The sequence below is a fragment of the Diuraphis noxia genome, unplaced genomic scaffold (genome assembly GCF_037042655.1).
Source record: "Diuraphis noxia isolate RWA-SAM2 unplaced genomic scaffold, SU_Dnox_SAM2 contig0002, whole genome shotgun sequence".
NCBI classification, from domain to species: domain Eukaryota; kingdom Metazoa; phylum Arthropoda; class Insecta; order Hemiptera; family Aphididae; genus Diuraphis; species Diuraphis noxia.
In genome coordinates, this window is record NW_028301712.1 from 56335120 (window position 1) to 56353704 (window position 18585).

At 25.2% G+C, this 18585-nt stretch overlaps 1 protein-coding gene across 1 annotated transcript in view; it reads left to right on the plus strand.

Moving 5' to 3' along the window:
• LOC107164967 (glutamate receptor 1-like) overlaps nt 1-18585 on the plus strand; it is a 194479-nt gene that overhangs the window by 115750 nt on the left and 60144 nt on the right. Inside the window, exons 3-6 of the mRNA XM_089220024.1 lie at nt 7038-7165; nt 9142-9271; nt 13445-13577; nt 16836-16956. Of these exons, the coding sequence (XP_089076150.1) occupies nt 7038-7165; nt 9142-9271; nt 13445-13577; nt 16836-16956 (512 nt within the window). The remainder of the gene's footprint in view (nt 1-7037; nt 7166-9141; nt 9272-13444; nt 13578-16835; nt 16957-18585) is intronic.

An 18585-nucleotide genomic window follows, 5' to 3' on the forward strand; every position in this document is an offset into this window, starting at 1 on the left:
ACTTGAAATATTTATTTTTTTAATAAATGGATTTAATAATTAATACGGTGAATTTGTGAGCTTGTTGAGTCTTGTCGCCTTGATGTGACAAATAATAATATTTTTTACTTCCACGGCACGTGTCACATGTTTACCCGATAGGCAAATAGCCAAATAGGTACTTGATCATTTTATGGACTAGCAAAACCAATTTTACATAATTTTACTCCCGGATAAACGTGTAAATTTTATAATAAAATTCTGCAATATGAATTGCAATATGCAATATAATTCTGCATAAGAGATAGTTTCATTTGAGATGAATATGTACCTGCTATTATAGTGTTTAGATAGCTTATGAAATTTATGATTTTGTAAGTATTATATTTAATAATTGTAGTGTTTATAAATGTGATGAATTAAAAAAAAATGTGGATAGTGGCACGGCGCAAGTAGGTCATATAGCATTATTTTTATTACCAACTAATAACCTAAACTATATAGCTAATAAATGTTAGTTATACCAATATTACCTATACCGGCTATACCTACCTGGCTGTACCAGGTGTTACCTAGAAATAAGTAAAATTAGGTACTTTGTCCAAAAAAATGGGTGGTTGGTAGTATTATGTCACATGTTGTCTACAAAGTATACACTATTGTATATTTATTAACGTTTTATTATCCGGGTCACAAACTAAACATAATATATTTCTAAATGGCACCCAGGGATCGGGCTACTAATTCATAAAACAAAAATATATGAATGGCATTAATTCGTTTTAATATTATTATTATTTTTTTTTTTTTTAAATAAATATAAAATATACAATTAGGTAAGTACATAAAATTAGTCAAGTATTTTTTTTCAATTACTTAAAAATACAATTATATTTTTAAATAATACAATACAGATTTCACAAACTTAAATCTGTTTTTTCCTATTCGTATTTTTTAATTTCATTAAAAATATAATGCTTTCAAATTAAACTTTGTTTTTTGGCTTTTAATGTTACTACATCTCTAATTATAATATAAACGTCTGCGTAAAGTTCTTCTGCTTACGGATTACCGGGTTCAATAACTTCAATAATAAAAAAAAATCATTTAAAATCACCGAGTTCCGAAGTTCAACCTATTATAAATTGCCACCTATCCACATTTTAAACAAAAAGTTAATAATATTACCTAGTAGGTATATTATAGTTGTTACAGCTTAAAATTATCAGTCTTAGTATATTGATGGATTATTATAAATTACTATATTTTTAGTAGATACCTACTACCTACAACTAAACTGTAATATTTATGGTTTATCATAGTAAAAACTAAATTGGATAAAAAATAACAAGATCCAAGTTAAAAATTACTGATATTAGAGTCTAAAATTTACATTATATTGAATAGGTACATTATTATTTTTAAGGGGGGAGAGGAGAGATAGAGTATTTTTTGGTATTGCCATTGAAATTTAAGCAATAGAAAGAAGGTAATATAGGTTAAAAGAATATTTCTTATCTTATGAAGATTGAAAATAATCGAGAGTCATTGTTAGTTATATAGTGATCTTAATATTATGTTAAATTAAATATGTATTGAATGAAAACAGAAAGAAATAATAATACAAGAAAAACTATAAAAATATTATAAAAAGATAAAAGTTGTCGCTCTAAATCAAAAAGTTGAATACAAATATTAATATAGATATTAAACATACAATAGTTGATCGTAGATGATTTAGCTTTTTAATATCAGACTTTTAAATAAACATACAATTGTTCTTCGAAATATTAAAAATAATATTAGGTTATTCTAATTCTTTTTTTTTGTATAATGTATTAACACAAAATTATTTACTAATAATAAAACAATTTGTAATTGCATTAGGAACATATTAATTTTATACTAAAATGTTTTTCTTCTCGATTTGCTCTGAGTAAAGGCGTTGATGATTATGATTTGATTATAAATAATTTTTTGATATCTCTTGATCAATTGAGAGCAAATAGCAATGTAATGTTGGTTTATTTGTCTTGTTAGATTGAATATCTTAAATACGACTTAATTATTTTGAGTTTTGAAAAACTCCTTTTTGCACTAGTCAATGCTACATGGTATCTTCAAAATTATTCATAATGCGATTGTAATATTTGGAAATGACCCATCAGTTTTTTTCCATTTTCCATTTTCTCTGTAATTTTTCAAATATTCAAGAAGCCCAAAGATCAATTTAGTTAAAACATATTATGTATATATTGTGGTTCAGTATATTTTTACTTACGATATTCGTTTTCATTGAAATAATTCAATAGACGTCGGTAGAAAATAAATATTTTAACTAATTATTATGATACACTAGATACGCAACATGACTATACTAACCTAAATAGTAAATAGGTGTGATTACAAAAAAACCATTTTCGTCCGGTTTGAGTATATCCCCACTATTCTATAAACAAAACCATTGCTCATATTTCTCCGCATTTCATTGGTCGGCAATAGATATAATAGAAGCGGAGAACTTCGCGGTAGACGAGGCAAGGGTGGTATGCGTATTTTCAAAGTTGTGATCATACCTATTAATTTAGTCATGATACGCAGTACGCACGCAATACGGTTGTACTATAAAGAACAAACAGAACGCGCGTCAAAGCGATAAATGGCTCGTCGCGCGTCGGCGTGGTGCTTTCACACGCGTGAATTACGCGACGTTGTACATAACAACTTACAAAATCACGCCATGTGAAAATAACGCTTTCTGTTTGACAGAGCCTCAAATTAAATAGTAAATTGTAATAATAATTTTATAAAATGAAAACTTACTAGTTACTTTTGTGGTAGGTATGCAGAAACCGTTGAAAAAATATAAGACCGCGGACTGCGAGTTGCGGTCAAATTTCAAATACTCAATTGACAAACATAATATTATATTATTATATTAGAATATTAAATTATTAAATTTTAAAAACAAAGATGCCGCCTGCCCTTTTTATAATACGGCAATACGTGGAAAACCATTCTAAATAAAGAACAGAGAAAACAATAACTATAAAGATAATAAATATTTTATTTTTATTTATTAACAAAATAACATTTACAATCTCTGCATAGTAAAATACAAAAAGCAAATATGTTTACAATTATAATAGTGACTTTGGATACATGAGAAGGGAAGCTATCCAGTGATAGGACCCTTTTGAGTTGAGACGTTTAGGACATGGAATAAATATTTATATTATTAATTATAGTAGGTACCTATACTCCTACAATCCTACTGGGCGGTTATTGTCAAAATATTACTCTTTCGTCGTATCGATAACGATTTACTTCATACTATGGCTAATTTTGGATATAGTTTTCCAAATAACTGGTGATATAGAAATAATATTAATATTATACAATATGTGCAGTATAGAACAATAAATGTATAGATATTTTATGATTTATCAATGTAAAATCTTAATGTGTTTCACGGTATTAAGACGATGATTAAAAATCGCGAGGCCCTTTAACAGGGCCCAAGACATATTAATATGTTCAATTTGTCCTCCCCTAACATTGGCGCTTTCTTTTGACTGAGCCTTGATTGATCCATGACTATAAGTGCTGTTTGTTGTACAGTATCTTATTTTTTTATTAACACTATTATCAATTGGTCTGGTGATGTATTTTTAATTTTAGATCAACGTTTCTTCATATTCATTTGACTAAAATAATTTATCATATAAATATTTATAATAATTTGCAAAGATCAATTTTAGGTTACTTAAATCTAAATGTTACACCATAAAAATATGCCTGCATATTATTTTATCATAGGTATTTAATTAAAGTAACTAGATATTTACTCTTATTTTGTTCATTGCTTCATTGCTTCTCTATTATCAACATAACAATGATCATGAATGAGAATTCAGTTCAAAATGCATATGTTGCAGACGTTGCAGTTAGGTTTACGTAGCTGTTTTTAATAATAACAATGTTAGTATTTAAATGGTATAGGTACGTGAATTAAATGCATTCGATCTGAATTTTGTTTACTTGTTTAGGAACTATTGTGTTTTCACAAAATATATTTTTCAAAGTATTATAAAATATTTTTAATTATATAATAATATTATTGTTAATTGAGTAAATACACTGTGAAATTTTTCTATATTTAGTCTCATTTCTCAAAAGTTTCTATTTAATTTTTTTCTGGAAGCCTTCAAGCCTATTCCGAACATGTATCATGTATAGATAATATCGATTCGATATCAGCTATGGGGATGTACAAGTTCTGCACAACTAAAATAATGTCCATGTACGTTTCGTGAAAAGTTTTCCATAGGCATTGTGTTAAGTAAATTAGTTATACAAGTGTACGGAGAAAAAAATTTGTTTCGTGAAACGGATGAAGTTTCTGTTATTTTTGTATAATTGATTTTAACCACAAATTAATGAGTCATAATATTTAATCGTAAGCTGTATGCAACAGTTATAATGCGGGTCGCGGTTTCTCAAGAAAGTTAAATATTAATTTGGAAAAGTACCTATAATTATTGATGAAAACACATCGTTAAGTTACTCTGTAGCCTGTACAAACTAAAATTTGATTCTTTTTATGGATTATTAAATTATAGGTACCTATATATAAGAAATAAGTATAGAATTATAAATAATAGTGAATTTAACTGATTACAATGTCTAAAAAGTATTAAGAATTATAAAAAATAATGTTGATTCAATAAATTCACTAGTTTTTTTTTTTTTTTTTTTTTTTTTATTAACATAAGACATTCCTAGCCTAAGGCTATCTAAATCTAGGGATATTTACAGTTTACATAATATTTTTAACATTATAACGTGATAATTAAAAGATTTTTAAAGGTACTAAGGATAAATTACATAGGTAATAAAATATACTTAAGTAACAAGGTGCTTACAATAATAAGATATTTACATATTTACAATAGTATAACTATAAGTAACAGAAGTCGTAGAGTGATCTGGAAGAAGTGCATGTGTAGGGTGAAGATTTGAGTGTTGGGAGGTGGCTTAGTGTAGAAGGTCGTGGGGACGACCTCGTTTTAATCGACGATGAGTTGGGTGGGTGAGTAGGTTATAGTGAATTGCACCTGATGAATTTTGAAGAGAGCAGTGAAAATTATTTGCTAATGTTTTAATATGAGCTTTGATATCTTGAATTTGAAAGTCTTTGTGTAGATTTGCATTTCTGACAAACCACGGAGCATTTGCAATTATTCTGAGGACTTTGTTTTGAACAGTTTGCATTTTTTTTATGTGCGAGGATGCACAATTACCCCATACCGGGCAAGCGTAGGTGAGAATTCACTAGTATATCAAGTATAATTTATACAAGAGTAGGTAGATATATTTTTTTATTTACACATCATATTTGATGATATTATTCTGTTCACTAACATATTTAATTTATTTAGGTATAAATAGGTGATATTGTGCTAGGTGGCAAATTACAAAAAACTATAGATAGAGCGTGTGTGATATAAACAATTAAAACAAAAAAACAATTGATAGAAATGATAAAAAAATTATAAGAACATATTTTTTAAGGGCTTGTTTATATATGATTAGTGATTACATATAAATAAAATGAAGTTAAGAGGACGTTATACACATATTTGTTATCTCCGTCTTACATGCAAAATGCAAGTGCGCAACATAGCAAATTTACGCTTAGCAGATCACGTTTAGCTCAGGTACATAGTTTAAAAATTAAATTGACCTATTATGAAACTTGATGTTAAGAACATTATCTGTGTTTGCATGTGGATTTTTTACGACAACTTAGTTTTTAAGTGAGTTATGATCATTTTTAATTTACGCTTTTTTATGTACCCATAACTTGCTACAAAATTGGACAATCCTAAAAAACCCACATACAAACACAGATAATGTTCTTAACATCAAGTTTCATAATACATTAATACATAGATCTAATTTTTAAATTAACTGAGCTAAACGCGATCTGCTGAGCGTAACATGTCAAAAACTGTTTCGCGTGGGAAAGAACCCAGAAAGCTACAGTTATAACTAAGAAATTAAATGTTCACGATATAAAAAGGAGAATTTCGTTTGTGCAATATCGTTTTTATATTTTCGATATCATTTATACAATAAAAGTTCTTATTGTTTCATATTACATTATTTTTGTGTTTTTTAAGCATAAATAAATTTTTTTGTAATTATTCTGATATTGAAAAAATAAAAATGATATTGCACAAATGAAATTCTCCTTTTTATAATATGGTGAAAATTTCATTTTATTTATAACTGTAGCTTTCTGGGTTCTTTCCCGCGCGAAACAGTTTTGCTATGTTACGCACTTGTGAGACGGAGACAACACATGCGGGTGTGGCATAAGTAAGTGGCTTAAGTAAAATTATATAAAAGGCAGAAAAAAAAAACTAAAATCTGTGGCATAGACACATTTAGAGTACCTACCTATTTTATTCCAAAGTCCTGATTCTTGCATTTAAAAATTCAAATCGCTAATAATTAACGTTTGTGCTTTTTGGTTGTGGTATATAGTATATACTAGTATGAACGATGTCATTATGTTCTACACGTTATATTTAATGTTACAGCTAATGTTTAAAAAATACGGTGTCTCCAAATTGCGTGTAAAAATCGTTTTTAGGTAGAATTGCTTGCGTGGTTTTATGGTGACATACTGACGTAGTAGATGATGAGTTGCGTGCGTGTTTTTTTGTGACAGAAGTGATTTGTACGAAATACGAGCTGCATATATTTAATACTCGGTAAAAATGATCAAATTTCTTGATATACAGTAAAATATTTCACATTAAAAAAATATACAAGAAAATATAATTGTGCACCATGTAATATGTACTTTATTATACCAATTAAATTGGTAAAAATTAAAGATGATTGCCCAAATTCCTAACGAAATCCATCTCATTGTCATGCGAAGTGAATATAAGTCTGACTAAAACGACCTATTATGTTCTTTCCCACTTGCCTTTGACCTGTTGTTTTATTTATTTATTTATTTATTGTTATGTTATTTTTTTCAGTTTGTATCCAATTTTCACGAGGTGTTTATTCCATGTTGGGAAGTGTCAGTCCAGATTCATTTGATACGTTACACTCCTATAGCAATACATTCCAGATGCCATTTGTGACTCCATGGTTTCCTGAACAAGTAAAGAAATACACAAAACATTTTTTTCTTCTTGTTGTCACTTACATGTCTAATGTTTATACATTATAGTTGATATAGAGTTATAATTTTGTAATGTGTTATTGTTGTAATTTAGAAATTATTAAAAATATACTAAAAAAAAAACAAAAAAAATGTACGCTTAGCATGAATGCAAATACAGTTTTTGATTGAGTTTTGTGTTGTGAAATGTTAAATATCGGTTCCAAAGTTAGAATGCACGTCCAAAAAAATAAACGTTATTGTAATATAAATTTATTCGTCGATCTGCAAGTCTGTAATTTAACATTTTAATAGTTGAAATAAATTTAACATACCAGTGTAGTAAGTTAATGTTTTTATTTTAAAAAAATTACACAAAATTATAAGGTTGGCACTTCCGAAAATTCCTGAAACGTGTCTTTGGGTAATTTCCAAAAATTTTTAGTAAATTTATCAAATCAAAATGTACATTTTTATTATTTATTATTATAATTTTTTAAATTCATAGTTATACGGCTATAGTTAATAGTTATCACTATTTACTTATGATAATAATTTTTATTTCAAAGATACAGCCTATTTATTTATTCTATTGTATCGTAAATGTTATCTTCAAAATAAATCAAAGAACTTAGGTATTTTAATTTTAAATAGGTAACAGCTACACGTAGAGGAATATAGAGAAATATAATATGAGTCTATATTGGGAGTGTACATTTTCACTTCCTGTATAATATAATTTATCTAAGATTATTCTGTCTCAATTTAATCTGTAACTTAATTTATTTTAGCATGAATAATAATTTCACAATATATAATATTCGAATAAAAATCCTCTGTGTACAATTGCCCTGTTTAAGTACAATACATTATTATAATTATTAATATTATTATTATTTTTTTGTTAAACTTTTGTTAGGACAAGTATATTTTAATAATTATTAATTTTTGACCAATGAAAGAACATAACAACTAAATTTTAGTAATATTAGGCGAACTTATAAGTTTTTCACTTGTAACTGAACTTCCTGTGTAAGGTTTTATTTAAGTAGATATCTAATTAAAATATGCCTTTTTATTACCATAGGCGTAGAGTGACTTTATATGAGGGGTCTATAGCCTTTTAATTTTTTTAAAAATAAAAATGTTTCATTTCACATAAATGGGCAGAATTCTGGGAGGGCTTAAGATAATTCTGAGAGGCTAAGTAGAACATTATACTAATTGATCATCATTCATTTCCTTTAATTTTTTAGTTTTGAAATTTAGCACTTTTCTGATCAAGAACCAGATAACTCCATGTTATGTTCAACTTTGAAAAATAGTTTCGGTTACAATATTTAAAACTAGGATTTTGATATTTAGATATAATTATTTATTGTTATGTCCTCAACTTCAATATACCGATAGATTAATCCTATCTTCAATGCAAAATTAAGGAAAGTGTTATATCTTCATCCTGAATATTTTTCCAAAATGGAGTTATCTTGTTGTTGCACCGCACCCTTCAATTTCTTACAATTCTCAGGTATTTCTGAAAATCCCAAGATAAGTTAAATTTACTGAAATTAACCATCCTAACATGATTATTTGATTACAACGTAAAAAAATGTTTTGTACCGAAGATGTCTACTTAATATTACCTATATTCTATATATCACTATAGTGCTGTGAATTTTTGACAAATAGAGAAAAACTTACTGTATTTAACTGATAAATACTTACCATCAATACTATACTTTAATTAATCACTATGTTTAAAATAAATTATAAATTTTGCAAAGTTTTTTCCTTGAATAATTTAAATTTACAAAAAGATACCTACTTAATATTATATTTTTGTACTATACACCGGTATAGTTTATATAATATAATATATTAATAATCAATATCATTGAAATTAAAATAATATGTACCTATTACTTATACTTTTTCATATAATACAAGCTCATTTATTAGTATGATGAATATTTCAGGTATTGTCACCCTCATCGGGAATGTTGGATTATGCGGTCAGTCTTAGACCAGACTACCACCGTGCAATATTGGATACAGTTCGATATTATGGCTGGACTAATATAATTTACATGTATGATTCACACGATGGTAAGTGAATTTATGTTTATGTTAAGTTTTAACTTCGATTTATTTAAGTTCATCATCTTAACTATGATAAGTTATTCATTTTTTATTTACTCAATGAGACGTTTTTAATATTTTATTATCACTAGGTAGGTATGATAAACCGCCAGAATTAACGTAAATAATGAATATTGTTTTGATTATCTTTGTTGGATTAAAGGGACAAAGGGTTAAACATAATATAATTATTTATTATTACTTTCTCTCATTCAGATTTAAAATGAAATATTTATTTATTTAAATATTCTATATTATTTTTATTATATCTCATCAGTTTTACATATATTATATGATAATTTGAAGGTTTTTTACCCTCATTCTAATAACTAGTTGGTGTAGATTTTAAAAATATTTAAACACTTTCTTCAATCTCCATAAGTCTACTTACACGTTACACTCGAACCTCATAACTGTGCCTGGCAACTCATATCAGTGACTTTTGTTTTATCTATGGAATATATTTGATAATAACTATTAACTTATACATAAATTGATTTTCTAGGTATCTATTTATTATTACCTACGTATTTATGTACATTTTACTTCATAGTGTTTCTAAATAAAACTTTAAAGATGAACTTGATAAAATCCATTGTACTACCATAGTAGTATAAAATACGTTTAATCAACACTACCAACATTTTGAATTTATTTTAAAAGTCCCTTCACATTCTATTTAATTTAAATATTTCTTTTCTAAAAAAGTTTCATTCATTTTGTCATTTAAATTTCTTCAGATGCATTATTAATACTCTTTAGAATAAAGAGTTTTAGAGAACATTGAAATGGTTAATCAGTTGGAATAAAAAGTAAGGGTAAATAATACAATCCTTTTCGATTCCAATCTAAATGTTTTTTTTTTTTTTATTATTACCCATTATACACCGATATTATTACAAAGCACATCAAATGTTACAAAATTCTATTGTTAGACATTTTAGATAATATAAAAACGTATCCAGTATGATCAAAATTTAGGGTACCTATCTAACACTAAATATTGCTGACGGATGACCTTTAATTTGATTTGTGATTTGTCATTGCATAACGGTTTTAAGATTACACTTATTTTATAAAACCCTTTTTCTCGTATGCGCAATAGAATCAAATGTTTCGAGTTGCTCCCTCCCTTGGTTCAATTAGTCCCTTGGACCAACCACCAAATATATTCAATTTCTAGACAAATATTGTTCGAACACAATAACGACTTACCGTTATTTTAGTATTTAAAGCTTTTAATACTTTATTACATAGTTTTTTTTACGTATTATAGTATGTTTGCTCTCAGTCAATTTGATTAATATGTAAAATAATTTAAAAATTACATTTTCATTAATTATTTGTTATTTTTGTTATACTACCTTTGGGATTTGAAGGCATATTGTTTTAATATTATTATTTTAAAATACCATTCTATACCGAGAATATCAGTAATTTCAAAACAAAATTTAAATTATTAGGTATATGATGAAATATGATTTACATATAAATCGTCATTTAAAAAAAATATTGATTCAAATAATGTAATAAATAACATTGACTTCTTAATATAATTTATTCATTTACATATTATTCGTTCTTAATATTATTCAATTTTTTTTTTTTATTATTATTTATATTTAATAAAAGCTCTTAAAAAATATAATAAGTTCTTACGAATTCATAAATATGTTGTGTTTGTTATATTCTCATAAGTTTGGTTGCATTATCTTATTAGTTATTACAGTACTGAAGAGACAAATCGTATTAAAGATTTTAAATAATCATTTTATGCTGTGTAACTATTAATTTGGTTGGGAAATAGTCTTAGAGGTACGATCAATACCTATTTAATTTCTCAACTATAACTAATGACTCATGAGCATTATTATTGCTTGATTCTAAAATTATTAATTAAAATTATATATACTATGTTAATATTTTTAAATTTTTTACGAGTTTACCTTAAATTTTATTTATACAATTATTGTAGACTTAAACAACTTCTCCCAATAATCAATTTTTGAAATATCATTAACTTTAGTATGATTTAAATGTTCAAAGACAAATAGTAATATATATTATATATTATTTGATTTTTATGTCCTAATAAAAATAATTGCTTAAAATATTTTGTTAGCTTTTTTTAGGTATATGTTTTGAAGATTGATATTGGTAATATAGATCATATTTGAGGCATTGTTCATTTCAAAGAATACGTGTTTTTATTGTTATAAATTCGATAGTTTCAAGATACCAATAATTAGGCTTTGTCAACATTGAAATATATATTAAAATACGAACAACACAAACTGGTTACTTATACACTAATTTAATATTTTTCACGCTATTTAAATTAAGTTTCAAGCGTCAAACTTATATAGCCAATATAGTATATACCTAATGATGAATAGGATCATTTTTATCATCAATTATTTTTATTTTTCCAATCATGGAATTTACAAAATATTAAGCCACGGCCCTATCATTTAGTAAAAATGACTCAAATTAAATATTGATTAATACCAAAGCATTAAAATAAAATGACATTAAAATATGAAGACAAAGGCAAATTTATGCACAAATAAGTATTCATAAGACACAAAAGACTCTTTATGTGTAAAGTAAAAAATAATACTCGCTAATGGAAAGTGTTCTTTTATTTTTAATAACCATTTATTGTGGAATGCACTTGTTAAAAACTAAGTAAAGAAATAATAAATATCTGGCTTTGTATTTTTAGTAATTTTTTACTAAGAAAAATATATAGAAGTGTTATTTATTTCATTTACATTTTCGTGATAATTGTAACATAAAAAGCGAACTGCTACTAACACTAATTCTTCATTTTAAATCGAATTTTACAACTCTAAAAAGTGGATTAAACTTTTATAAAAATTCTATTGAGATTATATTCATTTTTATACGTATATGGTTAAAAAAAGTTCTCAAAAATTATTCATTTAATACCTAATTGATATTGTAATATCAAATAATACTCGTTTATATATATGTTTTGATTGTATTAATTTTTTATAAAACGTAGTATTTAAGAATCGGATTAATTAGTAGTTAATATTTATTCAATAAAAAAATACTTAAATTTTGCTAAACAGAAATGTTGTGTAGGTGAAATACACATTAATATGATTTAAAATAAATATTGTTTATCTCCTAAAAATTCCGGGCTCCATTGTAAAAATATTATGTGCTACGATCTAAGTACTTATATATTTTACTCCTAAGAAATAGCTAAAAATTTTAGGCCACCTAAAATTTATTGTTACATATTTTTGACACCGCAATAATATGACAATATGAACTTATATTTTTCATATTGTTCAGTTTTAAAAGCGTTTCTAGCTATACATTTTTGCATTTGGATATTATGTTTAACTTCCAGTTTGTATACGTGATAAATTATAGCATAACTGAGAATTTTATGGAGTACACTGTGTTATACTTTTCACATAACATATATTTTCATGATTACTGTAGCATATGTTTCTGTTTTTATACTTTTCACGGTGGTGAAAATGAATACAATTTCGTTAACTTGTTTTGAATGTATGACATTTGTGTGTACTTTTATGCAATGTTAAAAACTATGAACTACCTATTTATAATTTCGTATTAAGGGTTTTTTTTTCTAACTTTATTCATTATTTTATATCGGTTTTTTAGATACATTATTTTACTCAGTTTTATTTCAGTATTTGTAAAATATAGGAACTCTTGAGCAGATAGAATCTAAACGTCAAACAAATATAGTTGATGTTTGAAGATATTGTGCGCTCAAGGGTGATAAAATTCGTTTGAAATGCAAATATAGATAGGTCTTAGATAGGTACATATAACAAATGCGTTTGTAGAGATGTCTCCTCTGTATGTTAAAACCACAGCCTTATTTAGTCATCATTGTAGCCTCTCTCTTTTGGCGATGGCGTCAAACCTTTGTGTTTGTGAAATATTCTTAACCTCAGGCAAGAAATCTGAAATAGATAATTTAAAAAGTGAAACAGCAAGACAAAACTAATGAGTTTTTGTAAGAAAATGGGATAAGAATAAATAATTAAACTTAATATAATTTGGTTCATGTAACATATCTGGTAGTTTAAAAAAACATTATATAATAATAATGTAATTGTTATTTTTCAGGACTTTTGCGTTTGCAACAGTTATATGAAGCTCTAGACCTGGGTCCAAATAGTCTTAAAGTGGACATGGTCAAACGCATCCAAAATGTATCTGATGCTTTAAATTTTATTCACCAAGTAGAACGAGTGAACAGGTAAAATTAATATTTTTTTTGTACAATAAACATGCTATAAATTAAATTATAAGATTTATATCGTAACCAATTTAGAGTTTATGTAAAAATACGATGATAATTCCCTAAAAATTTTCTTTGATAACATATTTATCAACCCATATAATAAATTCAAATAAATGTACAATACTTATTTACCATATTGATATAATGTGTTACCAAATACCAATAGGTACCTATAATGATTGTATGGCTAAATAAATTAGAAAATAAATCGGTGTATTTGATATTAAAATTAGATATAATTTTTAATTAACATTCGTTGTTACTATTATAGTCAGTTAATGACTACATTTCATACTTTATTGAAAGTAGCTATGATGTATCTTGTGTTTAATACTATGGTTGTAGGTATAATAATATGTGAAAATTTAATCGTATATTATAAAACAAATCTATAAATACTATGTACCTATATATATATTTATTTGTTTTCATTATATACGTATTCCAACTTGATAATTACATAATATTTATTTATTCATTTACTTACCTAAATTGCTAAGTTTACAAAAAAAAAATAAATAAATAAATAAATAAAAAAAGAGTATTTTAATGCTATATTATATATATTATGTACCTATATTAAAAATGAATTACAATTGTATTGCATGTATAAAAACATTAGTCATAAATAAAGATCGTATTTTTAGGTTATTAAAATTTAAAAGTTTAAAATATGAGTCTAATATAAATTATGCTCTAAAAAAACTTAAAATATTCTATAAATAATCTTTTAAATTATAAAATAAGTTGTTTTACAACAAATTATTTAAAAACCTGTATACCAATTACAATAAAAACATATCATTATATATATATAATACCTATATGTTTTCATTATACTTTATTAAATTTATAAAATTTGCATTTAGTATTTACCATCTTTTAATTGCACATTATGTATAGCCGTATAGGTAATTACAAGCTTAAACTTAAAAATAATTATTGCACACCTTTCCTTTAGTAAACTATTTAGATTTAGTGACACTTGAAACAATTTATTCAAAAAATTAAACAATCTTCAATTTAACAACAAACAATTCAATTGTTAATGAAATAATTCTATCATTTTTCAATTTTAAATAAAAAACATTTTTTTCATGCAACGAAAGATTTTGAACTCGGCAAATTAACAAAAAATAAAATATATTCTTAAATATGAAGATATGGGCTGAAATTCTTATATACCTAACCAAAATATATTCTACAAATCTTTTACTGTATAAGTTGTCCACATATACCTATCTTGTTTATCTGCAATCTGGATATGGTCGATAAATATAGGGTGTCCCGTGAGGATTTACTCATTGCGATATCTCCCGAAATAATGGTGATATCGAAATTCTGGTTTTGTAATAAGACTAACAGGGATAAGAACTACAATTATTTCATATCTTTATTTATTTTAATGTTTTGGTAAAAAAGTTAAAAAAAATATATTTTTATTTAATTATTAAATATTTAAAAAATTGACTATGACAATTTTGTAGAGTTTATTTTTCTGAAAATATTGTGTTTCAAAATGTTATTTTAATTAATTTCCTGATTTTTATTTATTTTTTAGTTTTGATAAAAATTGCAAAATATTTAATACCGTAATGGGCGTAATGTTATTAAACATGTGACTCACCGCGCCACGTGCTCACATACGACGGCCGATTATATTCCGTGTTCCTAATAGTTATAAATTATAAGATTTAAGAAATAAAATATGATTATAACTTATAATCGTATTTTATTTCTTCAAAACCAGAAAACAATTAAAAATCAGGTAATTAATGAAAATAAAATTTTGAAACGTCAATATTTTCAGAAAAAATGGCTATCTTTAAGTTTTTGGAAATAATTAAATAAAAAAATATATTATATCTCCATTATTTCGTGAGATATCGCAATGGATAAATCCTCGCGGGACACCCTTTATAATATATAAAATCCTAAAATTCGGCTTTATAATCGTATAACGGTACTTTAAATAATGTTATACAAGAATCTGTTGAACTCTATCGACCTTTATGATTTCAAATGATCATGTTATATTTAATTTTTACGATTAATGAATATGCGTACAAATTCATAAAATATCTAATTTTATATGGAATTTCAATAATCTATTTGACAAATCAATTCTAATACTCACAATTTTAAATTATGAAAATTTACTTAAGGCTTTATTTTCATAAAATAAATAAATAATAATTTATTTTCATATAAATTCAAGATATACTGCAATTGACTTAGATAATATGATTTTAGAATGGATTTTCAGACTTATTACAACGTTAAAATTTTAATTTTTCTAATAAGTTTTCCGTTTATTTATTTTTGAAATCCTCATTGCTAAATGTTGTAGCAGATAATATTATTTTATTAATATTTATCAAATAGTTAGGAATTTAATGTTGATATATTGAGTACTTTAATTGCCTTTAATAGAGTACAATCCCAAATGAAAATAGTATTATTTAGTCTTATGTATTTTTGTTTCATACATTTTTTTAAATTAAATCTAAACAAATTTCCAATTTAATTTTAAAAACATAGAGTAAGAATTACTCTTATTTAATTGTATAAATAAGAATAATTCTTCTTCTATAACGTGGAAGTTTAGATTTTGAAATAAATAAGTTTACGTAATTCTACTATAATATGAATGTTTGAGGTAAATAGTATACCGTGATATTAACAGTAATAATAAAATATTCGTTTAAATTATTATGTAAGTACATAAAATCAAACCATATGCGTACAATACCTATATTTATTAGAATACTTGAATTTTTCGTGCATGTATTTTGGTCGATTTAACACTACATCGTGTTCTGAATTGGTTTCTCAGCAATTTTTTTCCATCTCTACTCATCCCTCTGACCCAGTTCATCAGCCAACTGTGTATCGTGCTTTGCATATAAAATGTGTTTAGTATAATATACAGAAACCATCCCTCTTTTTTTAATCGATTCGATTCTACAAACCAAACCACTTGCGTGGTATTTTGTGTGTGAAAAATATAGAAGAAAACAATATCACATATTTGATTAAGAATAATAAAAAACTTTATCGGATATTAAAATTAAATTACTACCTATGGGTTTATCTATTTTTACTTTTATTTTTTTACCTACGGATAATTGTATAATATGTAAAAGTTTTTTTTATCTTGTTTGTAATACCATTGTATATTAATTGTTGCTTATTTTATTTATTTATTTACAGATGGGGTAATAAAAGAATTGTGCTTGATTGTCCAACACTTATGGCTAAGCAAATTGTCGTATCACATGTTAAAGATATTCAATTAGGCAAGAGGACCTATCATTATTTACTCAGTGGATTGGTAATAATTGATTAAATTATTATTTTATACGCTATAGTTTAATGTAACGCTTAAAGAGATTATGTTTTTATTAAATTAAGATATTTTATTAAATCTATATATTATATGCAATTTAAATGAATTTAAAAATTGGTATATTATTTCAGTACTCAGTAAGATATGTATAACATTAATAAATAATTATTAAATGGTGAATATAATCTATCTACTTATTTTTAAAGTTTTTATTATTGTTCTATTTTATATGAATATGTTTCAGAGATTTTAAAATGTATCGTTATAGAAATAATATAGGAAATTAATGATATAGGTATACTGTATAGCCTATATAGGTAACTACTATACTACAGAAATTATATTCTATGGAACTTTTTACTTGATACACTAATTCAGCACCTAATAATATAATATAATACTATTTGTAATTAGTGCATACATATAGTGACATTTTCAACTAACTTCACACACCTCTAGTTATTATGAATATTATGAGATTGTGGATTATCAAATCCACTTACGATTTTTAAATGGCGTGCAATCAGTTAGTTTTCCTTTTATTATAATGATTTTGGATATTATACGCATTCAAGTGAAATAGTTATAAATGGGAAAAAAGTCAATGTATATTTCAATATTAAAATTAAAATTAATAGTCATACATTTTAGTTGTACGTAAGGTATACACACATATATTTTCATTTATTACGATAACATTTATGCTATTTTAATGTTTTAAGAGCCGATATGAAAAAAAAATTCTATTGATTTATCAAAGTTGTAATTTGAATTCATGTAGGTACCAATTCTAAAGTTAAATAGAAATAGCTTTACCCTAGGTTTCTGGTATACTATAGTGCAGCAATCAATTCATTACATTCAAGTTTAATTTCATTTTAGAGTTTCCCCAAAATTCCATCGTGTTATATCGCTTGAGTTTATCTTTGTTACATGGAATCACTACTGATTAATTACAAGGTATCTTTGAAGTTAGTGATTCCATAAATGGATTGGGGGTGTTAAATTAATTAATTACGCGAACGTGTTCTTTAAAGTTTCCGTCAAAAGACAAACATTTTCGTTGACAAATTTATGTGTAAAGGAGAAGTTTAAATCCATTCATTAATAATTTTTTTTATGTACCTACCTACTTGAAAAAAATATTATCATTAAAATTTCTTATAATTTATAAATAAACAAAAATAATTGAGGTACCTTTTATGGAATTGAGATAAGCAATTTAAGTCGATTATATATTAATATAGGTAATCGTATTAATAAAACATTGGAATTAAAGCTGTTCTTTTTCATTATCTGAATATATAATTTGTTGCATATTCAGCATTTATATTATATGATATTACACCTATACTGTTTATACTAACAATAATCATAAGTATCATATAATAACCGATGGACAGTCCCCACCGATCGTAATATGATACTTATGATTATTGTTAGTATAAACAGTATAGGTGTAATATCATATAATATAAATGCTGAATATGCAACATAATTCATGAAGTAAATATATTGAATCCCTCAGTTTAATAGTTATACGAAAAAATGTGTCCTTTAAAAGTTACTGGAAAATATTTGGCGTGAAACTTTATTTATATATTTACAAGATAA